The sequence below is a fragment of the Falco peregrinus genome, chromosome 4, assembly GCF_023634155.1.
Source record: "Falco peregrinus isolate bFalPer1 chromosome 4, bFalPer1.pri, whole genome shotgun sequence".
Taxonomy (NCBI): domain Eukaryota; kingdom Metazoa; phylum Chordata; class Aves; order Falconiformes; family Falconidae; genus Falco; species Falco peregrinus.
The window spans coordinates 66,403,767-66,430,363 of NC_073724.1; the positions used below are offsets into that span (position 1 = coordinate 66,403,767).

General features: G+C 37.0%; 1 protein-coding gene across 1 annotated transcript in view; it reads left to right on the top strand.

Annotated features, from left to right (window-relative positions):
• Positions 1-26,595, top strand: part of DZIP1 (DAZ interacting zinc finger protein 1) — a 40,631-nt gene extending 14,036 nt beyond the window's left edge. The window contains exons 7-19 of the mRNA XM_055802774.1: positions 219-356; positions 1,667-1,729; positions 2,890-3,030; positions 5,428-5,476; positions 6,783-6,839; positions 17,281-17,426; positions 17,751-17,946; positions 18,314-18,443; positions 18,639-18,689; positions 19,522-19,724; positions 20,060-20,190; positions 25,084-25,255; positions 26,059-26,595. Coding sequence (XP_055658749.1) covers positions 219-356; positions 1,667-1,729; positions 2,890-3,030; positions 5,428-5,476; positions 6,783-6,839; positions 17,281-17,426; positions 17,751-17,946; positions 18,314-18,443; positions 18,639-18,689; positions 19,522-19,724; positions 20,060-20,190; positions 25,084-25,255; positions 26,059-26,141 — 1,560 coding nt within the window. The 3' untranslated portion in view covers positions 26,142-26,595. The remainder of the gene's footprint in view (positions 1-218; positions 357-1,666; positions 1,730-2,889; positions 3,031-5,427; positions 5,477-6,782; positions 6,840-17,280; positions 17,427-17,750; positions 17,947-18,313; positions 18,444-18,638; positions 18,690-19,521; positions 19,725-20,059; positions 20,191-25,083; positions 25,256-26,058) is intronic.
• The last annotated feature ends 2 nt before the right edge of the window (positions 26,596-26,597 follow it).

A 26,597-nucleotide genomic window follows, 5' to 3' on the forward strand; every position in this document is an offset into this window, starting at 1 on the left:
CTGCTAGGTCCTGTGCACATTTGCAAGACATATTTTTGCTACATGTATATATTAATTACATGAAATTTGATAAATGCTGAACTCATGAGAAATGTGAAATACTTCAAATGTATCTGATGCAGTCTCTGGATAGTTATGTTTACAGTACATTTTGTATTAAATGACAGTTAACAAAATCTCTATACACGTTCTTAATTTCCCTCCGCTCATCCTTTTAGCAATTGTTAGAATTACAAAAGTCCAATATGCAACAAAAATCCAATCTAGGGACGCTGAAAGACAGCCAAGAATTTACAGAAGAGAAGCCTCAGAGTTCTCAGGATTATCACAGTGTGCTTAAGCTTCTTGAAAAACAGGTAACATTGTAACTTAATGTATTGCTTTTGATAGACTATTGGTCTTTTTATTTTTGTACATCTCTGAGTAGGATTTTAAATCCATAAATAAAATTCTCATCCCTCTCAATGCCTAAAATAGCTGTTTTTAAAGATTTACTAGTATTTAGTACAATCTTTATAACAGAAATCAAGGAATTATTTCCCTTATTCTTTAGAAATCAATTAATTGTTATTTATTTATTGATATCTAGCTTTACCAGATACTGTTGCAGTTCAGTTGCAGAAGGCTCTGATAAACCATTTATGTCTGCTGATCTCTGAGGCCACTTATGGAAAAATTGGAATTTTCTATTTTCCAAAATGAAAAAAAAGTTAACTTTCTGACAGGATTTGTCAGCCTGTGGCTTTTGAGCCATATGAAGCACTTGAGCTTGTCAGATGCAACTTCTGTACTAGGACTGTGTCATCTGACCAGCACAGATGCTTGTGCTAGTTCAAATCTGTTGGACAATCCGAAGTCCCACCTGCAGGAAAGATTGAGCTAGGAAGGACCACTGAGGCCAAGGTCCTTGCGTTGCTCTGAGACTCACTTGCATGTCTAGGTTGTTCCTCTAAAAAAAATGAGTTGTGAGGCCTTTGGAAATACCTGCAAACCTTTTTACTCTCCTCTCTCTCTCTTTTTTTGTTTTGTATTTTGTGGGTTTTGTTTTTACACTTTGAGACACACATTATATATTTTGTGGTTCTTGGGGTGTGAAGATCTTTGCATACTGCTGGTATCACCTAGAAGTTTGGTCACATCTGCTCAAAGATGTGGAAAATTTAGTTTTACTTTATGTTATTTTATTTCATCAAAGAAAATTCAGTTCACTCTCAAACTCATATATTAGTACTGTTTTCTTTATCATCATTACACAAAATAAATTGTTAATGAGTGCTTGAAATGACATTATTTTGGGGGGAAAAAACCTGCTCTTACTACTGTTATTGTTAATACACAGAGATATATCAAAATACTTGTGTATTTCTAACTCACAGTCACTATATATATAAATCAAGGAACAAAAATATAGCTTCTAGAGTGATTGGTAAGAAAACCATACTTGGATGTATGAAACTTGCTAATAACTGTTCTAGGTCTTAAGTATGGGGTTACACATGTTTCATATCATCAATAATCTTTTCAGCGTTTATGCTTTTTTAGAAAAATAAAGCTGCATATATTTAACTAAATGCTAATATGTTATTAACAAGAAATAAAGCTGCATATATCAAACTAAATGTTAATGTGTTGTTAACAGGAATTAGTATTGCTTTCTTCTATGCAGGAAAGTAAGTGGACATCTAGAATACAAGCCCTTCATCATGACCATGAGACAGAAAAGTCCCTGGTAAGAGGCACAGCAAACCACTTAAACTAAAAGGAGACATTTTTTTCCTTGTGTTCGTACCCTTTCAGTAGTTCTTGATGTGCTATAATACATCTGTTGGATTAGAAAGCCTAGATATCAAGAGTTTATAAGAGTGTTTCCTCTTAGATGTATTTATTGTCTCTGTATTTCTGATATGCTAGGATCTTGATGTTTCAGTTAAGGCCAAGGCTGAAACAGAATTTGTCATTTAAGAATCTGACAGACACCTGAAACTGCATCTTTCTTTTGAGAGTTTACAACTAATTCTGTGAGCACTGTATTACGCAGTGTTTTCTGTATTACTTGGATATGCTGGATAGTTGAGATATAACTTTACCAACATGTAGCTTTCATCTACCTTGTACCTTCTGTTACCATGGACCTATGGCACATGTCTCAATCTTTTTATCTCTTTTCTGTCACTTCTCTGCTGCTTTTTCTGTTGTAGCTTTCTAATGCAGAATCTGTTCAGCTTTTCCAGGGAAAAAACACCATGGCATTTTATTTTGCATCAGTTTATATATTTTACTATACAAAGCTTTATTCCTCAGATTTTTTTTTTGTGTCTGCATTTCTTTTTAATCTCTTTCCTGCTTTGTTTCTCTTGCTTCTTTTCCTTTCATTTTCCTTTCATCTGCGTGACCATGTAAGAACTGAGCAGATCATAGTGGTCTGACCAATGCTTCTCCTCCTCTGGCAAGAAAGCAGTGGGGAGGAACCATGGAACATTCCCCCAAAAGGATGTAGTTAATGATACACGCACATACAATGCAAGAATAGAATAAGGGAGGAGTAATGTAAGTATTACTTTTGGGATAATGCTCCTAAAATATTGTTCCCTTTCTTCTACATTCAGAGCTAACTAACATATTAGGTTCATCATGCAAATTCATACCTCATCTCCTTAAAATATCATTATTTGGCGCTGTTTATAACCAAAACATTTTTATAGAGTTGTATGCTTTTATTTGTAGGCAATCTCAGCAATGTGTTTGTATGTCCCTTTCTTTGTATTGAGATTTAGGTAGTCTTCGTGGTGTAAATAAAAAGTGATTTAAGCATGACGCTTGTTTAAACTTAGAGTATTAAAATGTTTTATATACTGTTAATGTGAAGTTACTTTTCTTCTTGCTTTCTAGCTACTGTCACAGATTGATAAGCTTAAATCATCAGTGAGAGAAGACCTGAATAAAAATAATACATTTTATAAGAGGAGGATAGAAGAATTGGGACAGAGGCTTCAGGAGCAGAATGATCTGATTATTACTCAGAAGAAGCAGGTCTGTTTTGTGAAACACTGTGTTTCAGAGAGCATAGGACACAGAAACATTTTACTAGCAATTGGTCTGTGATACATCTATGGTTGCATATTGAATATTCCCAATTTGTAGTATTTTGGTTACACTTTAAAAACTATGTTGATAAATTACAGACCTGGAGAAGAGATACAGGAATATAAACCATGAATTAAAACACAATTAGAAGGAAAGGCTTAAAAAACCCAAATGTTTTTAATAAGTTCAACACAGAGTTAAAGTATTAATAGGGCGCAGTCACCAAAAAATGTCTACAGATGAAAAATTTCTGATGGTGAACGGGATTTAATCTGCCACAAAATAATCATAATGAGACGTAGTGTATATGATGAAAGTAATACATGACTTTTCCCACTAAAAATAAAGTATCATATTTAGTATTGTGAAAATTAATTGAATTATTACCATACGAAATTTAACAAGAATAAGTGCCCAGTTCTCCACTTGGGATGAGGTAATCCTGTTTACACGTACAAACTGGGGGATGAGGTTAGAGCGTAGCCCGGTGGGAAGAGGTGTGGGCGTTTGGCTTAATGTCATTAAAAATTAAAAAAGCAAATAAGTTGAGTGAGCCAGCAGTGTGCCCTGGCAGCCAGAAGGGCCAGCTGTGTCCTGGGATGCATCAGGCACAGCATAGCTAGCCTGTCGAGGGGGTTGATCTGCACTGCGCTGGCGTGGCTCCACCCCAAGTACTGTGTGCCTCGGTACAAGATGGCCATCAAACATTAGAGTGTGTCCAGAGGAGGGCGACAAGGCTTAGGAGTAGCAGCTGAGATCACTTGGCTTGTTCAGCTTGGAGAAGAGAAGGCTGAGCTGACCTCATCGAAGTCACAGCTTCCTCAAGGGGGGCACTGGAAGGGGAGGTGCTGATCTCCTCCCTCTGGTGTCCAATGACAGGAAATGGAATGAAGCTGTGTCAAGTTCACATGGGATCTTAGGAAAAGATTCTTCATCGAGAGGGTGGTCGGTCTCTGGAACAGCCTCCCCAGGTCATGGCACCAAGCCTGTCAAGAGTTCAAGGAGCATCTGGGTGACACTCTTAGTCGTATGGTTTACTTTTAGGTAGTCCTGCAAGGAGCAGGGACTTGGACTCCATGATCCTAGGGGTCCCTTCCAACCTGAAATAGTGTATGCTTCTGTGAAATTGTTTGTTTGGAATTTAATTGTTTTTTCTTTAAAATATGCTTCTGTTCAAAAATAACTATAGATTTTTTTGAGGTGAAGGGTGGGTGAAGATCTGGGTGGTCTGCAGTTTACACTACGGCGTGATTACATTGTCCTTAGAACCTATTGCTCTTTTACAGAATGCATTCTTTACAAACCAACGCCTGATTTTACACATTTTTCTTGAGATTAATGTTAAACCTTTACTTAAGTGCTTAAAGAACTGGAAAGACAAATAATAGTTTTTACATCTCCACCTTAACAAATTCAATAGCTAGAGCAATAGAGGACTTAATCCTAGACAGATTTCTTACAGTAAGGTCACCTTTTAAAACAGAACAGTATGGTGACAGACGTGAAGTGGATTTGGAGGGATCCGAGTCTGGTGTTCGTGAAGTATAGTTGTGAAGATCTATGTTCTCAGTCTGTGGAAACTGGAAGGGCTTGAGAAATAGCTAACACTTTTGTAGAATCTGAACTGGATGGGCAGTGAATTGAGGCACTACTGGCTGTAGCAAAACTGATAAATGAAAGAGGACCAGGGTCCAGTATCTTGTGCTAGCTCCAGCTGACATTGACTGTGTGTCTGTATGGTTTGGGTTTAGCTTCTGTTTGGGGAACGGGAGTGCAGAACACCATTGTTTTAATGGTACAGGATGATTCACAAGTTTCCTGTTTTCTTCAGATCAGATCATAGCCAGCTTCTTTCCTCTGCCATCTCAGTTTTGTTCAGTGCATGTCTTTGGCGTCAAATACACAAAACTGTAGAGCAGACAGGAGAACTGTTCATACATTTAAAATCAATGTGTAAAGTGTTTCCCTGGAGTGAAGCTAAACTTGCAAAATTGAACATGAATTGCTGTAGCAGAAAGTATTGAAACTGTAAGTGCTGAAGTGGCTCATAGGCCTGCTCTTGTTTCTCTTTATAGCTTGCAATAACAGGCTGTACAAAGCGTAAGTTCATGTAAGACAACAAACAGAAGTAAAGCTTCAGCATTGACTAAGCATAAATGGAATACACATTAGGCAGTAGCAGTAGAGCAGAGTTCCGCAAAAGTAGTATTTTTCTCCCCAAATCATAAACAATAATTTCTCTTATGGAATAGTACTGAAGCCAGGTATTTTGTACTAAATGTTCATTTCTAGATATTGATCATTTACATTTTTAACTATTCACGTATGCTTTTTCCCTTTTAGATAAAGGAATTGTCCACAAGATCAGTTGCAAGCATTAAACCACATGACGGTAGGTACAAACTGTAAGAAAAAGCAGGTTTTGTTTCTGATTTCAGCAGCTTGGCCAAAACAAATGTTATGGTTCATTGAAAAATACAGACATCAACTTTGCTAACTAAATATTGAAATCAAATCAGCATTGGTGATGTATTTGTGTTTCACAGGGTACCTACCTGTTTCTGTGTCGTGGTTTGCAAAGTTCATGTTTTGCAGCTGTACGGGCTTCTAATGGGAAAAGTTGATTGCTTGAATAGTGAAGAGTTGTGAAATACAGCAACTCTATTTTGTATTATGTAAACAACTTTTAGCTTTGCTTTATGAAGTGTAATTTCAATTGTTTTTTCATGAGTGACTGTCCTTAGACTGCAGAACTCACAAAAGGGAAAATACTGAAAGAGTAGACAAAATTTATTAGTTTGTCAGTTACGACACAAGTGTTCAAAGAATTTTAAGTACTCCAGTGTTTTTGTTTGTGCAGTGCTTTAACATCTGATGTCCATTACAAATAGCTAAACTTGATAATAGGGTTTTAGGATGCAGTCTTGCACCACAAACACCCATATAGTTGATGCTGCAGTTGCAGTGACTTGAAATAAATTTATTGCAGTAGATCATGACAGCTGAATTTATTCTAATCCCACTTTGGAAACCATCTTGCTCTTAGCAAGACTTTGGCTTGAACTGAATCTTAACAGTGGAGAGCAGGTTAATCTTAACAGGGGAGTGCAAAGTAATGGTATGGCTGCATGACTTTTTGACTGGAGCTGGTCATGTTCAGCCACACTGAAGCACAGACAAATGTAAGACCATGGCACACAAGCAAATTTGATCCTAGGCCCCAAGCTGATCTGAATAACGTAGAATTGAAGTGATAATTCACTCCAAGGCTGTGCTCTTTAAATGATGTGAAGTGCAAATGCAGCAGATCCTCTTTGGGAAATGCAAGGGAATGCAAGCCTTGGTCAGGGTAGACCTAACTAAGTAGCTTTGGGCCAAGGATTCTTCCCTGGGACACAAAACTGGCATACAGATGTGACCAGAGATGATCACATTCCAGTTCAGTGATGTTGTAGTTACTAGTTTCTTTTCCTGATTCTAGAAGTATTAAAAATCTTAAACATACGTAGAGATGTACTTTTATGTTGTGAAGGACCATTTTTTACTTTGTAAATGATTTGTTTAAATTTTTTTGCCATTAAAGCAAAAAATTACATTATTTATAAATATGATTAAATATTGCTACATTTAAGAATCTGTATGTCTGTTACTGTTTAGTATAATACATATACTTATTTTTTACTTTTATGCTACTTTAGTGAGCACTACTGTAGAGCCTCTTGAAGAATCTAAACCAAGTCTACCAGTGATGCATGGTAAGCTTTTTCGATAGGTCCAGATCCAGCACTTTTAAATCTTACACTCTGTCTTCTCAGATGTGTTGTTTGTCACATCATAGCTGTAACAGCAGTTATATTGAAAGAACATAATTTGAATTGCTTTGCTGGATGTCAGCATTGAGAATTTCTGTCAAGTAATTGTAAAGATGACTATTGAAAAGAATACATGAAAACCAAAGGAAAATAATTAGAGAATATTTCCTAACACATGTATAGTATTGAAGCACTTTAAGGTAAATGAAACTAATTGAGGAAATAAAATTTGTTTTCTTATAGAAAATATTCTTACCTGGTATATGCATGTTCTGGATAGGTATATGCATTTACTGGAATTTATATAGGGAAATATGGGGAGATGTTTGTTTATAAGTCTCGAAATACTGTAGTTTCCATGTGACTTCAAATGGCAAGGAGGAAAAAATACAGAAGTAATCAAAGTAGAGTCATTCCATCTAGATAGTTCTTCTGTATCTGTAGTTACATATAGATCATTACTTAGGATTTAACTTGTCATCTTGTGATACTGTTTAGAAGTGGGAGGAAGGGATGAACCTCTGTTTACATTGTTTTGTACTTTGTGAAAATAGTTCTTTTTTGTTCTCAGTATGCAAAGTAATGGTGAGTATTGTTACTATGCCAATATTCTGCAATCAATTAATTCTTTATTTTCATTTTAAGTAGGAAAATAATGAAAAATGAACTTTGAGCAAGTAAAATATTTAAATGTTAAAAACCAGTTTATTTGAATTATTGAATTCTAATTAAATAGTGGGGGGTTATTATTATTTCTCTCAGTTTTAAAACCTGCCAAAGGAAGACAAAATTGAATTTGTCTAAGAAAATTGTACAGAATTTTTCTTTTTCAACAAATTAAAAAAGTTCTGAAAAGGCATATGAGGAGAAGGGGCAGTATACAACAGAAGCTTTCAGTAACTTAATGAGGAATGAAAAATATTCCTCATATTTTTTTGCTGATTTCCTCATATTGAAATATGCTGATTTCAAAATATTTGTTATTACAGGAATTATTAAATGAAGGAAACAAAGAGTTTATTTATTACATGGTAACATTATTTGAATAATACAGAGGTTTCTTTCTAACCTATGTAAGGTTAGTAGTTCATTGCTTGAAGCTTTTTAAGTGAAGCTATATAGATGAAATATTGCGCAGAGAAAAGTAATGATATATTAAGTATAGATTATTAGTAATAGTGTTTTAAATAATCCAATTCTTTTTCATTCAAACCAGCTTCATTGCACCAACACAGTAGTGCCGTTTCTGGCTAAGAGATCTCACAGCAAGTAGCTTAACTATTGCCCTGAATTTAAGAAATTAGTTTTATGAAGATCATTACTGCTAAGTGCTTACATGCCAAGCTTGCCAAGCATTGCTTTCTTAGTGCATTTACTTTCATTTGTACTGAGGAAGAAGGGAGTTCTGTGAACATTAGTATTTTCTATACTCTTGACAATATAAATCAGCTCATTCAGATCTTTTCTGATGTCCTGCTGCTTCAAATATGAAATCTGTGACACTTCGTGAAACTTCTCAAGATAGAAAAGGCTGTTCCTGCTATTGATATACAAAAGATTCACTATCAGTTTATTATGAAACCTCAAAGAAGGTCTTTCCTTCGGATTCCTTTGCTGATGATTATTTTATTTATCTCTGCAGGTCTCTCTGTCTGTCCCTTTTCTTCCCTTCTGGATTTTTTTAAACTTACCCTACCTAATTTCTGGATATAAAGGTTAGCAGAAGTTATAGCGTGTTTCCCAAGATTTTCAGGGCTCCTCAATGGAATGACTTACATACTGAATTAAGACATCATGGCTGCATCTCGTGCCATTATGAAAATGAAAGCACTTGCTGGTAACTCCTATACACAAATTTATGTAGCACAGAGCATGTCTGAAATCACAAGAGCTGTAGTTTTGCTACCAAGAAATTGCCTGCGTATGGAATATCTTCCTTTTTTTTTTTTTTTTTTCTCTGAAAGAAAATTAATTCTGGAAAAGGCTCTGTAATGTGAACCTCAGTACATTTTTCAAAGTTGCTTGGAAACTTCTACATCCTAGTTTTCATTCTGCACACCTTAAATCTATGTTATGAAAAGATACCTCATTTGTAATTTGGGTATCTTAGGTGTAAAGCAGTGGAATAACTGTGTTAGCCTGGTGCTTTTGTGTTAACCTTCCTTATTTCTTGTGAGAGCTAATAGTGTGCCTTGAATGCTGTCCTGGCTGGCCATTCTTCTACTTCGTAGCTAGCTGTAGGGTTTTGTGCTGATAAAACTTCAGTCTTATTTTCAAAGATTACTTCAGTCTCTCAAAAAGGCAACAGAGTAATTACAATTGTTTTTAAAAATTGTATTTTAAAATCAGGCTTTGGCTCCTATATTACTCTTAAAATGTTGATACTTGTTCCGTATTTAATCTTTGTTAGGTCAATAATATTAGATAAGGGGAAAAAAAGCAAATTTAGAAGCAAAGATATTAGATTGTCCATTAAAACCTATGTCTCAGTCTTCCAACATGGTATGGACTAAGGCTCAGCTATCATTAGGGATGTAGCTGAAGCATTTGAGGAAAATTTAGTCAAAGTAGTCTTCCTAGACAATGAACAGAGAAAAGGGGCACCTTCAGAGTTTGGTTCAGCTGAACTAAGATCTGAATTGCTCTTTTAAGTTGCCTGTGTCTCTGCGTTGACTGTAGAAGGAGTCTGAGATGACTAGGCTCCTAACTTAGAGGCCTCAGGTAAGTGTAAAAAATTCATCATATTTAAGAATATTGGTTTAAAATTAATATTTGTGCTGCTTATATGCAGTATGGCTTCCCATTGATTAGTTAAGAGAAAAACATATGAAGTGCGTTGATTCAAGGATGACTCTCAAAATTACAGGTGTCACAATTAAGTCTGGCAGCTCTTTGGATGTAAAATCAGAGTATAAATTAAATAAAGGCTTATATAATGACTATAGCCATGGCTTACGCTCCTTACATCTTTAAGAAGTGAAGCAGTTTACAGCAAATAAGTGGTACATTTTATCCTGGGTTTTCATATTGCAAGTGCAGAGTGCTCACTGTAGGCGATGCTCCACTATAGATAATTATAATACTTCTGTTCAGGCTAAAAGTTCTTTAGCATTTCATATTTCAGAGAAAATAGACAAGATTTCTCCTTTAAATGTTGGCCAAAGACTGCTTTGCCAGCAGGACTGTCAGAATATTGGGGTTTTTTGAACTAGTAGTTAAGAACAAATAATATATGATACGCTTGAAATATACACAGCCTGAATTCTTCATTATTATTAAAAATATTCTCCTATTCTAGCTGCATAGAAATTACCTTCAAATATTATTTAAAACAGATATTTAATGATTTGTCAAAGTATGCCAGGCACATAATTTTTCAACAGTATAATTATCCACTGAAGAAATTAAGGCAACCTGTACTTTTCATACATCTCATCTATTTCTCCACACATATTAGCAGGCAGAAGAGATACTCTGGGAGATGTAGGACAGCAGATACATCATTGTGGAGGTCATCTTAAGGTTGCTGGTCTTAATGATGGCTAGAATTAATATAACTGGGTTCAGGCCAGTGAGATATGGGTACAGTCATCATGCGTTAAGACTGGTGTTGGAAGCTGCCATTTGGATAGGTTCAGGCCTAAGGCTGACAGGAGCTGTTCTTCAGAGGAAAAAGGTAGGGCTATGTTTGGGACTGAGGCTGGCTGATGACATATGGGGGGGATGCATCTAGAATTTGCCACTGGGCTAGGTATAAGATTTAGCAATAATATTGTTTGGTTAGGGTCAGGTGTGGGGGCTGTTGGGGAGGACCAAATGAATTAGGATTGGAGTTAAGGGGTTTCATGCCAGCAGCAGAAGTTGGTTTATGGCAGGGTCTGCAAAAGGCTGGTATTACCCAGAGACATCTGGTTATTGCTGAACCAAGGTTTTACAGGGATCGCTGAGCTTGGGTTAGGGTTAGGGTTAGGCTCAGACAGACATTGATTGAAAAAGAGAGTTATGGTCAAGTTAAGCATCAGCAGAGCCTGACTGAATAGGTTTAAGTATGGAGTTGAAATTTATTTTATAGCTAAGAAAGGGGTGGAGATAAGAGCCAGGGTTCAAACTGTGACAATGAACGAAGTATAATTGGTGTTGCATCTGAGCTGAAAACTGATGTAATCTGGAAGTCCAAAGCAGGTGATCTGCTGGAGCACAAGCAGCCTCTGGCCTTGCTTCAGCCTTCTGGGATCCATTTCCAGTAAGACAAGGACACAGAATGGCTGTTCGGCTGGAGTGGGGACCTGAGAAGTGATCAGGAGCAAGTGATTTATTTGTAGGTGTGAGTCCAAAACCTGAGGTAAGCAGTATGTGTAAGTTCACCACTCAGGCTTGAATGAAAGGTAGGAATAAGATCTGGGCCAGCAAGGTCTGACATTGAAGATGTTGGTGTAGAACAGCATCGGCTAGGATCAGCTGAACTAGATTTAGGGCTGATAAGGTAACTGGCTCTACTTAAATCAGAAGCAGCGACTACTTGTTTAAGGCTTGGATTGTGGCTTGGTGAGATTTTGGGCAAAAAGATCAGATAAAATAGAGAAGGTTACAGTAATTCAGAGTAGTTAGGATTTCAATCTGCGTCAGCAGCATTGTTTTAGATTTTAAGTTAAGCAAAAACTGCATTTAGATTTTAAGTTAAGCAAAAACTGCATTGTACAGACTTGTGGTCTGGTTGGGTAGTCAGATTTAAATGATTCCTGGAAATATTCTTGATGATATTTAGTTGCTGCTGATTTCAAGGATGCGTACTAAGGCAAGAGCTGAGAGGTCTGATCAGATGGCCAGAAGTATATTTCTGCTAAACGTAAGGAGAGGGCTCCTTAAGCAGGGTGATCTACACATCTGTCAATAAACCAGAGGAGTGGTGAACCAAGCCACTGCTTATATTTGATTCCAATGTGATATTTAATAAATATCTCTTAGAATATGTTTACAGTAAAGAGAAAGAAAAAGCTTGCTTACATTGGAGAAGTTGGTGCTTCCAGATGTTGCACTCCCCTATGTCTTAGCATTTGATCTCCTCTGTTGTCATGCAGTGAACAACAATGTTACACTAACAATAATACAGTTTGGTTTTGCTCATGGCATTGTTCTTTTACTGATTTTTAACTTCCTCTGTTTCTAGTATACTGAGGAAGAGAAGCATGTACCTTTATGCCAGATCAGCAGACTCTTTTCAAGTCTGAGTTCTGGGGACTGGGCTTTGCCTGTTAAGTTACTTGACAAAGGCTTGTGCAGAGATGAGTCAGCTCCTTTAAGCAGATTGCATTTGAGTGAAGTACAGGTAAAACAATTATGGTGTAAATCCAATTACACAGTAACTGGCTGTCTAGTAGGTCCAGCCAAGAAACTCGGAGGCCTCAATGCCTGTGCAGCTAGATTAAATCCTCCCAGAACATCTCATCTGTGCTTCAGGCTCTGTCCTCCAAAACAGGCCTACTGCAGGCTTTTGGGAATGATCCCAAGCTGTGCCTGAACATTGTTTTGGAGAATGTTAGTTGGTGTAGGGCAACAGTGTTCCAGGATCAGTAGCATGGTGGATCATGTTCCGATGCCCAGGAATGCTCTGGCCACTGTTAAATTTTACCACCTTAGAGACTGAAAGACCAGAAGACTTTGTCTCTCAGAGTTTTGCTTTGAAGCATTTCCATAAAACACACTGAAATTTGCATCTTGTTAGCATCTTGTGATGGTGTAAGAAGCATTTTTTTACAACTACTTATTTAGTGCAGGTTATATAGAAGCAAATCTTTAGTCTGGTAACCTGCTTGGAAGAGCAGGTGAGAGGCTGAATATAACCACAAGTATGGACAGCACAGAGAGAGCTGCTACCACACCTAAGTATTTACACCGCCAGCTTTAGTTCCCTTCACATGGGGAATATTGGAGATGTGACAGTAAGTGTCACTTAGTTCCATGTGCTCATTTTGTTGTGATTACCCATCACAGTGCATCCATGTTTGTACCTAATTGCATGAGAGGTGCTGAAGAGCAGGCATCTTTACTACAGCGTCACTTCCTCCCCTTCTACCCATACAGTGTAGCAACCACTTGTAGTGCCAAAGGTTTCTTGTGAGGCTGGGCAAATGTATGCTGGCCCAAAACGTTGGCCAATAAATTGGTTTTTCTCCTATACTGCCAGTAGATGAATGCTGAAAGTATAATTTGCACATCTCTGCCTTTTAAACCCTAGAAGAAACTCAAGTTCTAGTTTTCATTGGAATAAATTAATTCTATTTATTTATATATAATTTGAACATTAACATTATAAACCACTGAATTTTTATTAGTCTTCATACAAGTCTTCATGCATCCCTTATATTTGAAGTCTATCAAGTTGTAAATTAACTGTACTCTGGCTTCATTGATATAAAGTAAATTGTACCTGACAGCCTAAAGAATGATAATTTCAATGTGGTTAGGAAGCTGTTTTCAGCAGAGGACATTTCAAAGATTTCTTTAAAGCACATGATAATACTTAATCTCACTATATTGGAATGAGTGAATGTTTTTTTAAAATAGGTTTTATTGGAAATTATTATATATTTATAAAATTTTTCTGTGTCTCCCACTTATGATCTCAGTACTTAATAATTCTCTGGAATAATGAGTTGATTTATTTTTTCCATATATTTTTGAGGATTTCTGTGTCTGTCCATTTCACTTGCCTCTTGTAAACTTCTAGTATCAAATCGCACATAAACAATTTTTTGAAATAAATTCTAAAATTAAAGCGCTTCTTAGGAAAAATTTATGACAGTATTCATTTACTTAATCCTAGGTGGCCTTGTCATTGTAGATTCCTAAAAACATCCCACCTGGCCTCTGGGTGCCTTTCCAGAAGGGCACAGGTTTTTTTATAGTTGTGTGACCTATCAGCCGGCCCTGTGCTGATGGCTTAAAATTCTTTTGTATCTGAGATGACACTAGACACCCATGTTTGGGCAACTACTGCTCCTCAAGTGACTATTGTATTAGGGTCTCCTCTACAAAAAGTACCACCTAAGGCAGTGAAGAGTCATGTTGCATTGGGCTTGTGATTGTTACGCAGGTTGTCAGCAATCAGGAAAGTTGACTTCAGTGTGTTTTTTTTGCTTAACTTTCCCACTCTGGACCTTGACCTTCTTCTGTCCTGTTTGTCTGGTGTTCCTGTTCTTCCTCATTATTAGAGCAGGCACCCTTGGTGCATATGCTGGAGCCCATAGAGGAGCTTTCAGAAGAGGAAAAAGGTAATGGTTGATTCAGCTCAAAATACAGGTGCATGCGTTTCTTGAAAATAAAAAGTAAATATTATTTGATACCTACAGTATTTTTCAGTGTATTTCAGTTTCTTATGTGATCTGAGTGGGCACATTCCTTGTTTGTGTCAGTCTCCTGTTTGCTATTGGTGCTTGTAAATATGATGATTTCGTTATCCAAGTTCACTGTTTTTATGAAAATCCGGCTAACTCTTTAAAGCAGGCATATTCCATATGTCTAAAAGTACTTGTGCTAAGCAGAGCAAAAATTTTTGATGGGGAATACCCCCTTACCAGGAAATTTTTGGTGCTGACACTGTTGCAGTGTGTGCTTACTTATTTTTCAAACTCTGCGTAAGAGGATAAGGAGTTCATATAGAAGAAGGAAGTTGCTGGTAAAGGTTGAAGCTCCCAGCTTTCATAACTGTACCAAAGATACTTTTGCAAGGAATCTAGGTTACACCTACCTCTAAAGCAGCCACAGCTCCAGCCAGGGCCGTGCAATTCTGAATGAAATGATGTAGCCCAGTGTTGGCAGCAGTTCTTCTGCTTCATCCGAGGAAAACTTAGAGAAGGCCACGTTTATGGTAGCGGAAGAGAAAGCATTGGTTCATCCTGCGTGGTATTCTTCTGAACAAGGCTAACAGTAGTTTAGATGAAACACCAAACAGCTGAATAGCATCATAATCTGTACTGTGTGCAAAAATCAAAATCAGTCTTGAACTTTATAGCCAATGAGTTTAAATTTTGAAGGAATGATGCTGTTTTGAAAACAAAATTGTTGTTTGAATACATCTGTGTGTGAGAGGTTTCCCCAGGGAAAATCCAGTGACTCTGAGCAATCTGAAATAAAGACTGCTTGCATTTTTGCCGTTCTTTCTACTATTTCTCTTGCTTGCCATCTTCTCTCTTGATGGATTGTCTTTGATTCTTCTGTTGTGCCTAAAGGCATGGCCTGCAGTACAAAAGAAAGAAAGAAAGAATGCAGTCTGAAAAGATAGACCAAGATTTTTTTGTTTTCAGTAACAGCCACTTGTAAGGGAGAGTGTGAAAATTCTTGACTTGGCATATTATTTCATAGGATTATGTAGGAGCTGAGACAGTGGACCAAACTTAAGGTCCCTTGTCAGCAAAGTTGTTAAATCTAGTATTTAGTTATTTGTTGTTTTGTTGTTTGGGTTTTTTTTAAATGAGTAAGGAAACAGTTCCTTAAATAGTTGGCTCTGGCAAAGATGATTTGGCTTGAGTTAACTAGCAAGAATTAATATTGTCATTACTTAGGATAGTGCTGAATAGTCTTGTTGCCCATATTAGTATGTAGTAATTATGAATTTAAAAATAATTTTAGATGGATCTATTTTATTGTAAGGATTAAGATCTGAAAGGGACAAGATTTTCAGAAGGCTCCTTGGAGCCTTCCACTTTAAAATATGTCACGTCTGGCTTTCTGGGAGGATTTCATACTGCATAATGCACCTCTTCCAGACCAACCAACATTTCCTCACCAACCAGTAGTTTGCCTCTTCTAGGACTTGGCTCTCCAGCCAAATCACTTTTAATCCCACTTCTGTCAGGAATTGAGTTGTCCACACAGTTCCTAAAGCCAGGTAAGATTTCAGCCAGATCCTGTCCTCTTCAACACAGATCTCTTACTATGGTAGCTGGACTCTTTTTTTAGTTTTCATTACTTACAGTTATTTCCAGGATCCATCAGAGGTCACTTCCTCAAAACAACCTAAATATCATTTGTGTATCTTTAGGCTTTTTTGGATACTCTTCAGGGTGCTTATCTTTCCCTTAAAGAAAAATGAAAAGTAAATGAAACTGCTTTTTAAGCAATCATTGTTTATAAATAGGAAAAGCGGCACATTTGTTTTGAAAGAAAACATTTGAAGGTCACAATATGGAATTATTCCTTCATTTATGTCCTTATCTGTGGGCTGGCAAATGACTCTGCTGCCTGGTGAAGCACACTGGAAAGAGACAAACTCCTGTCCAAGATTTACCTTTTTTTTTTTTTTTTTTTTTTTTTTTGGGGGGGGGGGGTGGGGGTGGGGTGTGCGAAGCTGGGAGTGTGGTTTGCAGCATGCTTTCCTGGGATGTTGTGTACCCCGCTTTCCTGGGATGTTGTGTACCCCTCTATGTACGCTTTGCCAGCTGTGCTGACCACTGCCAGACAGAAGCAGCAACTATGGTCCCACAGATTATTGGTTCTCTTAGTCTAAGTAGCATTCAGTAAAATTTTATCTTTCTGGAGACACTTTATAAGCAGGTTCCAAATGTGTATGCTTTGCTGCTTTACTCCCCCGTATGACCCTATAATACTTTGGCCTACCTTAAATGTCAGCCTTTAATTTAGATGGAAGAATCTGTCTAGGTGATTTTCTTGCATGAGGGGTCATGTCATTACTGACACTTAAAGCAAGGAAAAGTGATAGAAACTTCTTTGTCTGCTTTTAAGTATGTATGATGTCATAGACCTGCATAGAAGAAAACACAACAGAGAACTTTGTCCTTGAAAGAGTTTTGAAGATAAGTATTGTCCGTCATGTTTTTTCTGTGAAACTGTCTGCCTCAGGCTGAGATTTTGTCTTTAGCAAGGCTTTTGCAAGTGTTACTGCTTTCCAAAGATTTAATTGCAGCAGATGTTTTTTATCAGAGAACATTACATTGTGTGGAGCTTTTCTTGAGAACAAGCTTGTCATATTCCTGTCCTAATTCCTGCTGGAGTTCAGCTTCGATTTGAAATACCACTTTTAAAGAACTTAATTATCAGAAGATAGTCTTTTGTTTTCAGAAGTTTCCAAGTACAGTTCTAAAACTAAAGATCTTTGTTGCTAAATATTCAGGCATATATGTTTACAGCGATTCTGTAACAAGAAAAATAAAAGATATTTGTGATGGTGAGCACAAGATGCTGAGGTTTAGTGACCTGGCTTCTATAAGCTAGCCCAAGATTTTAAAAAGAGTGCAACTCCATGTAGAAAAAAAGTGCACATGTATGTCTATGGTGTTTCTAAAAAATGCATGCTTCAGTGCAGTTGTCTTGTGAACTGTGGCTTTTTCAAATGTCTCTTAAGTGCATTTTTCCATTCTTATTTCAGAAATTGATAAAAATGATTATAAAACAGGTAGAAGTAACTACTATTTAATAAATGCTTTGAAGACTGATCCTTCTTTAACTAAAGAATTACGAGTTGTTTTGGAGCAAGCACTGGAGGAGAAGCTGGAATCCTTGGGAATTAAAGCAGTAAGATTATTTTGAGTTATATAAAAGAGGGGTCATCTTTGTCCCACTTTTTTGCTCTTTCACTCTTGTGCCACAACCCTCAACCTATAAAATCCAAAGGTAAATTTCCACTTGTTATAAAGAAGTGTAATTCATTAACCTGAGAGGATGGCCCTCAAATTACAGCTATGGAAAATATGGCTACACCTGTGAGCAGTGTTACCAACTTCTATGACTTTTCTACAAGCTTTGTGATATTTGAAGTTTAAAAGAGTGTATGTGATTGTAGGATATAAATCCCAGAAATAATAGCCCCTGTGTTTACAATACAATTTGTTTCCTTAGGGTGTTCGTGGTATCCCAAATGATCGCTTAAATAAAATTTTGCGTGCTATTGAATCTGCTAGAGAATGCAAACAGAAGCAAGAGCCTCACATTCACCGAATTCGAGAACATCTTGAACGCCAAGTTAGCTTTAGGGTTGAAGAGAAATCATCATCTTGTAATAGACCTGTTTCCTGTCCTCAACTTCCTTCAGAAGGTTAAAATGGTGTTGTTTTGGGGTTTTTTTTCATTCTCTTATATTTTGTAACTGCTATATAAGGTTTTATTTAGCAACATTTCTGTATAGCTGCTTTCATAATGTTTCATATAAATATTCTATATAGTTATGGCCAACTAAACAGTTTCCTTTAAAGGGTTCTTGACATTGTGTTTAACTGAAGAAATCTTAGCTCCTATATTGGCAAGATACATGGAAACTCTGAATTGCTTTGAAGAAAAAAATTTACTTTTTTCTTCTTTGTTGTAAAACTATAATCTGCAGCAGACATCTTTAATTCTAGAAATTAAATATAAAAGATATCAAACATTGTTTCTAATAATGAGATAGATAACTTTTCTTGTAGATAAACAGAAGTTCAATCAATTGGGAATTTTATCATCTGTCACACCACAAAAAACAGTAAAACGGTCTTCAACAGCTGTCCGCCCAGCAGAACAAAGAACAGCCGTTGCTGAGAATACATCTACCCCAAAGTAAGAAATGCTATTCTCATAGTACTTATACTCCAGGTGACAATCCTATGAGTTTGGAGTGTTTTGACTGATGTGAACACTTCCTGCTAATGTAGTAAGAATTGAGCAAAGAATTCACATTACTTCTATGTAAACTTCATGCTTGCTTACTTAGCTGACTGTCGGCCTTGAAATAACTTGTCTTGTTACTTTTAGATCCAGGAAGCTTTTTGGAAATGGAGTTTCCAGAAAGACATCTAGCATCACGTATGTTTTGTTCCCTTATATTTTTTAAGAAAATATTTTTGGTGACAATATTCACATGCTTGCCACACAAAAGCTATTATTAAGCTAAAATTATAAACACTTTCTGGACTGTGTATTTCGTGTTCTCTTTTAAAGTATCACTCCATTTGAGTGTGTTATCGCAATCCCTGAAAGCACATTCTCCTTTCAGTAGATGTATTCTTTGTTATAAGCTAGAGAGGGACATTCAATAAAATCAGGTACTGTCAGTTCCCTTAGTTTCATTCTCAGATGCTTTTTTTGACCCACTTAAAAGCATTTAAAGACATTGGTGACCCAATTTTTTATGTTCATTGATATTTTCTTACTATGACAAAAATTAAACACAGTGTTCCAGATCCCACTCACATCAGGTACATTACTTTGCAATTTCCTAAATTCCTAGAAAAGTCCTAAATTATTTTCAAATAACAGAATGTCAGAACAGACCTTCTGTGGTACAGATTCCTTGCTCCTGAACTTGGTTTTCCCTGCTGATCCATGCAAGCCTATCTTTGTTTGCCTGGCAAGATTTGTAATATATTGGTCTGTTCTTCTGTAAAGATAGTTGCAAAGATGGAAAAGAATAGTCTATAAAAGAGGTAATTTTGTGAGAACATTCTGAGATTACTTAGCAGCATGATTTCTTTTAAATAGTTTTATGGATAGTTAGAATTTTTGGGAGCTCCTCTTTTTTTCACTGAAGAAAAATGCGTATTATTGGAAAGGAAAATACAAGGAAGCTTAAATATGTACATAGCAATGCAGTCACTGAAATCCAGTAAGTCCTCTGATTGTATGTGTTTTTGCTTAGAACTCCACCATTCAGTTCAGAGGAAGAAGCAGATGAAGATGATATTAAACAGTCTCATGTATCACCAGAATTACTGCAAAAGCAGTCAAAACCATCAAGCAGCAAAGTCATTGCTTTTCAGAAGGCTTCTGTCAAAAGCGATATGGATGGGACGGAGGAAAGTGAAACTGAAGAAACTGGGACACCTGCCAAAACTTCAAAAGGTTTTTCACTACTTTTGTATATGCATTTGTTGATAATATCTCTGTGTTAGAAAACATAATGAAGGCACACTGTCTAGTCTTGAGTGTATATATATTTTTTGAGCACTTCATGGGTTTGGTAATGTGTTTATATTAATAATATTAATACCTAGAGGGGTCAGTTCAAATGCAGTGTGTATCGTGCTAGTTTATATCAATGCAGAAAAAGAGACAATCTCTGCCTCAGAGAGACTTCTTTTACTTATTTTTACTTTGTGGAAGATTTCTAGAGGTTTTACAGTAAAGTCCCTTGCTTGTGAATGAAAACTGTCAATATAATTTTTTATTAATTTTAGGAACAGTTATTCAAAAACTTACCGAACAAGTTGGAAAGAGTCTTTCTAACCATGCCAATAAGAACAAACCAGCTGGAGGGATTAATGTTGCACAGGCATTTATTAAAAAAGAAGAGGTGAAAGAACTGAAGGTATCACTTTTAATAGTCATTATTATTTCATTAAGTAATTGAACTATATATTTATCTGGGTTTTGTCATGGTGAAACCGTCTTGATGCAGGAAGAACTTAATTCTCAAAGGCAGTTTTGGAATTACAGCTAAGTAGTCTTTTTGGGTACGTCTGTACTGGTATATAGAAAAGTGCTAGCAAGTGAGCTGAGGCAAGTGACCACACTGCTTATTAGCTTATACCGTGACTGTTTTGGATCACTACAGCTAGCCCAAAGTTTGGGCACAATTGGTATACTTTTTATTTCCTATTGTAGCAGCATAGAAAGAGCCCTTCTTTACTTGCTTTCCTAGTATCTTGTTTTGATGGAGGAAAAAAATAATTTGCTTATCTAATATTTAAAAATATTTTTAGAGCTTTATCTGATACAGGAAAAATTCTGGTTGTATGGTCTTTTTCTGCTGCATCTATTTACAATTATACACTTTTCAGACTACATCAGGTCTGTCACTGATGTCTATCCATTGAGTATGGCATGTGTTCACAATCAGAGTACTAACACAACTTAGTCTTAACTCCTCAGGCTCCTAAGGTCTCAGTCTTCCCCTCAGTCTAGAGTTTTATTATTGGTAAATCACTTTGATGCACATTGATATTTGCCTGAAAAATGTTTAAAAGCAGCAAAAGTTACTCCAAATCAGAAGTCAACAGCAGATAGTGGTTTTTATTTAATTTTTAGTAGTTATTAGATTGAAGCAGATGGCCAGGTACTAGTTCTAGCATTCAAGAAAGTATCTTTTCACTAAATAAACAATAATTACTGAGAATCCTGTTACCCATAATAGAACTGATACCTTAGGGCTTCCTGACTTCCAGTTAAATCTGAAATTTATCACTCCTTCCAGAAACAGTGACACTTCTATTTCAGTTTTCAGAAAGGGTTGGTTGTCTTAATCAACTTTAGCTGTAATGATAGGGTAATGACATTTAGCCTATGTGCTCTTAATTGCCACTGGTGACACCTAACTTGTCCATTGACTGTGTGGGAGCTGCAAATCGCACCAGACTCAAAATCATCAACTCGGATATGACTATTACAGTGTAATTTTCTGTCCAAATATTACTTTCAAATTCTCTGCAATGTCAGATGACAGAAGACTGTAAAATCTTCACAGTTAAATTTAAGGGATGTTACATTTTGTAAAGATCTGTAGATGGTGGGCCACTATGTTAAGGAATTTGGGCTTCAAAAGCAAAGAGCTGTAGCAAAATAAGCCTTAAAATCTATGCTTTAGAGATGCAATAGTTTTCACTGGTAGCCTCTTTTCCCACATCTTTTAAGCCCCTGAACCTTAAGGCAGGGACTAGGGGAATGGAGTCCCTCTCGTTGTGGGTGATGAACAGGTTCAAGACCACCAGAGGAACTTGAACATACTTACGTTCATGGGACCTGATGAGGTGCTGCCCAGGGTCCTAAGGAAATCAGCTAATGTAGTTGCCAAGCCACTCTCCATCATATTTGAAAAGTCATGGCAGTCAGACAAAGTCCCTGACTGAAAAAAGGGAAACATCAAACCCAGTTTTTAGATCAAACCCAGTTTTTAGAAGGAGGACCCTGGGAACTACCAACCCATCAGTCTCACCTCTGTGCCTGGTAAGATCGTGGAACAGATCCTCCTGGAAGATATGTTGAAACATGGAAGACAGGGAGGTGATCAGAGACAGCTGACATGGCTTCACCAACGGCAAATCGTGCCCGACTAATCTGGTGGCCTTTGATGATGGAGTGATGGCATCAGTGGGTAAGGGTAGAGCTATGGATGGTCATCTACCTGGACTCTATAAGGCCCTTGATACAGTCCCCCACAACATTCTTACCTCTAAATTGGAGATGTGGGTTTAATCGATGGACTGTTAGATGGCTAAGGAATTGGCTGGATGGCCGTCTCCCAAGGAGTTACACTCAATGGTTCAATGTCCAAGTAGAAGTGAGTGGTGTCCCTGAAGGCTCTCTACTGGCACCAGTACTGTTCAATACCTTTCTTAATGACATAGTGGGATTGAGTGCCCCCTCAGAAGTTTGCAGATGACACCAGGGTGAGTAGTGCTTTTGGTATGCTTGAGGGATGGGATGCCATCCAGAGGGACCTGGACAGGCTTGAGGAATGGGCCTGTGCAAACCTCATGAAGTTCAATAAAGCCAAATGCAAGGCCCTGCAGGTGGGTCAGGGCAATCCCGTTCAACCCCTAGTCTGCATTGAACAGATTGAGAGCAGCCCTGTGGAGGGGACTTGGGGGTATTGGTGGATGAAAAATTGGACATAGGCCAGCAGTGTGCTCATGCGTTCCAGAAAGCCAACTGTATCTTGGGCTGCATCTGAAGAAGCATGGCCAGCAGGTCGAGGGAGATGATTCTCCTTCTCCTTCTCCTTACTCTCATGAAACCCCACCTGGAGTACTGCGTTCAGTTCTGGGGCGCCTAGTACAAGAAAGATGTGGACCTGTTGGAGTGGGTCCAGAGGAGGACCACAAAAATGCTCAGAGGGCTGGAGCGCCTCTCCTGTGAGGCAAGACTGAGACAGTTGCGGTTGTTCAGCATGGAGGAGAGAAGGCTCTGGGAAGACCTTACCGTGGCCTTTCAAAATGCAGAGGGCCTATAAGAAAGAGGGAGAAAGACTTTCTGCCAAGGCCTGTAGTGACAAGACAAGGGGCAATGGTTTTAAATTGAACAATGGTAGGTTTAGACTGCATATAAGGAGGACATTTGTTTTATGATGAGGGTGGTGAGGCACTTGAACAGGTTGCCCAGAGAGAAGTTCTGGACGTCCCATCATTGGAAGTGTTCAAGGTCAGGTTGGATGGATCTTTGAGCAACCTGATCTAGTGGAAGGTGTCCCTGCCTATGGCAGGGGGATTGGACTAGATACCTCTAAAGGACTTTTCCAACCCAAACCATTCGATGATTCTATGAGAAATATTTTTGTTATAATTCATTTAGGATACATTGTGTCCATGATGTACTAACACAGCGGTGGTTTCCTGTATGGATGTGATGGGTCTGAAATAAGTTTATGAACCCAGTGCAGGCATTGCTACGTTGTTTCTGGAATCTTTACAGAACAACACACCATCCTGTACTCTTTGCTAATTGTATATGAATGTGTGTATATTCATGTCCGTATTTGTATGTTTAAATGTAGATGTATACTTCAAGTTAATTCTTTAAATGTTAGGTGGGATATTCAAAAGTGCCCAAAGATAAACACAAAATGCCATTAGAATGATGGCTTCTCTGAAAATGCAGATTTTTGTATTGGTTTAAATACTAATAGCTTAAATACTTAACAGGTGTTAATGGTTGTTCTCAAAACCCACAATACCATAAAACCTTTTCAAGGTATCCCATTGTCATGTGTTTTATAAAGCTCCCATTTCACAGAAGTTAATTCAAAATCTTTTAGAGAAAAGTTATTTTGTGCTTACCTGAAGCTGTTTTACCTGAGTTCACCTGTACCAGACATTGTATGGATTATGGTATTTCTTTGGAGTACGTCTTTGAGTTAATAAAACTGCTTAGCAGTTTTGATTGGGGCTGTGTATTTACACTTGATCAAAACTGAGTTCTGTTTGAAGTTGAGATTTTTCTCTGTGTTTTGTACTTTAAAAATCAGTTGGGACTTAGTGAATGTTTGAGGAAACTCTTCCTCCAGCATTTCTCAATATATGTGACTCTGACTTTCCCATTACCATGCCCTCCAAATGCAGGTAAGATAAAACAGCAAAATGTTGGATCCTGGTATGTTAATAATAAAGCATACTGAGCAGATCTGTCAGCTTTTGAAAAACAGTTTGCAATGGTAAAATAGAATTGTGTTGCAAGATAGAGCATTACTGCAGTCTCTTACCTTCTTTCAAGATACATGATGTTCGTATTTGTTGATTTTTCTCTAGTATGTACATACCTTGCATTGTTCTCTGATAGCATCTCAATCTTTCTTCTGTGCAATGGAAGCACCTTCTGTATCTTACTGTAATACTGAGAGACTCCAGTGAAGTAAGGTTTCAGCTTTGTGAGAAACCATCTTTTGCTTTCCACAGTTAAGCTGTCTAATAATGGCTCGATTCCATTGAACCACATCAGATTGACAAATAGGGAAATGCTGTAGCTCTTCTTTCAAAAGTTGAATGAAGATATTTAGTTCTCAGGCAGATAAGGTAAGAAGGGCTACAGACTCGCTGCCTTCAGGTTCATCTGTTTGGCTTGACTCATTTTGCAAATGCACCACAATTAAAAATATGTTTGTACATGCTGACAGTGAGTCTTAGAGAAATAGATGTTTTAACTTTGAGCACCATGTGGGATTTTTTTGTAATGTTCATTATTTAATTTTCTCTTTAAATAAATTAGTTCTAAATTGAAAAGGCCATTGTTGCAATATTAATTTTTTCTATGTTGTAATATTGATTTTTTTCTAGTGTGAATACAGAATGCTTACATAGCAAACAAAACTGCCACTTGCATGGTAACATGTCATCTCTTTATTTGCATGTAATACACTTTTTAATGCTTAAAGGACTTTCCATCTCATTGAAATAGCTCATATCCCAGAAACAATGATCCTTTTTTAAGTTAGACTTGTAATACCTGAAAACATAGGTTGGCAGAACTTTTAATTTTTGCAGTTCCTGATTTAAAAAAACCCAACACTTCTAGCTTTGGGACTATATTAGTGAATTAATATAATTTAGGTAATTGAATTATGTGGATTTTAAAACTGTGGTGATAGATGTCATAAAGGATATGTGCCAGTGCATTTTTCTTCAGCAGTTTCACATTGTTGAGTTTACAGAAGATTTCAGCACAACTTTTAACAGACAGAGGAAAAACGCATGTTTTTTCTTCTCGTCGTTAGTTCACAGAAGCTGATGAAGATGACTGGGATATATCATCGGTAGAAGATGACTTTTTATTGATGAAAGATGATCGAAGTCAGAAGGCATTGACAGTTCAGAAAAATGAATCAAATGCTGCATCTGTGGTACATGCATGGGGTCTTCCAAAGACAAGTGTACCAAAGGAGGAAGGTAATGTATTCATACTTCCACATTATAAGCCTTAAGCGACTGACACACCTAGAGGAGAACTTAAGTCTAGTGCATTACACATTGCAATGCAATATGTGGTCTTTCGTATGAAAAGAACAAGTAAGAAAAAACTGTGTGCGTGGTTTTAAGTCACAAATATCATGTATGATGTTTAGGTAAAAGTGTGTATCATAAATATCATGATATTTATGATACACACCTATATATATAAAGAGCACACACACATAGATATACAGAGGTGCCAAGAAACTGAGATTTTAAAACATATAGTACTATCGGGCTTCAGCCTCATTTAAAAATTAATTCCCTTCCCAAATTTAAGGGAGGAGGGAAACTTTCTTACTTTGTCTGGAGACTAATAATAAAATTCCAGGTTTGTTGAAGGTAACTAAGTGATCTGCCAGGCTGAGATAAATACGTGAACTACTGATAAAGTGATAGCCTCAGTCTCACATGTAACTTACACACTAGTTTCTAGCCTTAACATTTCAATATACATAAAGCTTAAAGCTGTGTCAGTTCTATAGAAGTACTTCAAGTTGCTTTTAAGAGGAGAGTAATGTTGACACTGACTGCTTATGTGTGTATTGTATTCTGTGACAGAAACAGCCTTCATATTAACCAACACTTGTAATTCCCTCACTGGTTGAAATTCTGGACTTCTGGAGTACACAGGTGTTTGCTCACATAGCAACCGATTTTTATCTCATAGATGGATACAAAGTAAAAATACTCCCAAAATAGTACTACTAATTGTTAATATTTTTTTGTTATTTTAACAGGCCTTCATGAAGCTGATAATACAAGCACGTTAAAAAGCAGCTTAGTCACTGTAACAGATTGGAGTGATTCTTCAGATATCTAATTGTTGCATTGCTGATGGGAGGCATTGCTTTCGGGTTCTGTTGGGGTTGAAGGTGGAGTTGAAAGCATCAAGTGTTTCCTAGTCATTTCTTATATCGGTCATGTCACAACAAGGGGATACAGTTTAGAGAGCTCTCGTGTCTTTCAGTCCTGAATTTGAAACAAGAATATTCATATGTGCATTACTGGCCATGTCTGTTTGGAAGTTGAGAGTTAATTCTTCTTTCTTGTGAATTCAATGGTGCAAGTCTCTTCGATTTCACTGAGGTAAAGATTTTTGCCTCTGATGTTTACATTAAAGACTGAAACTGGTCTTGCAAGAAAGCCTATTAATCAATGAACAGAATTTACTGCAGAGTATTACTTTATAAATTTTTAAATGCATATTTTGTTGTATTTTATCATAATATTTATATAAACTTGTGAACATTTTAAAGAAAATATTCCCATGTATTAA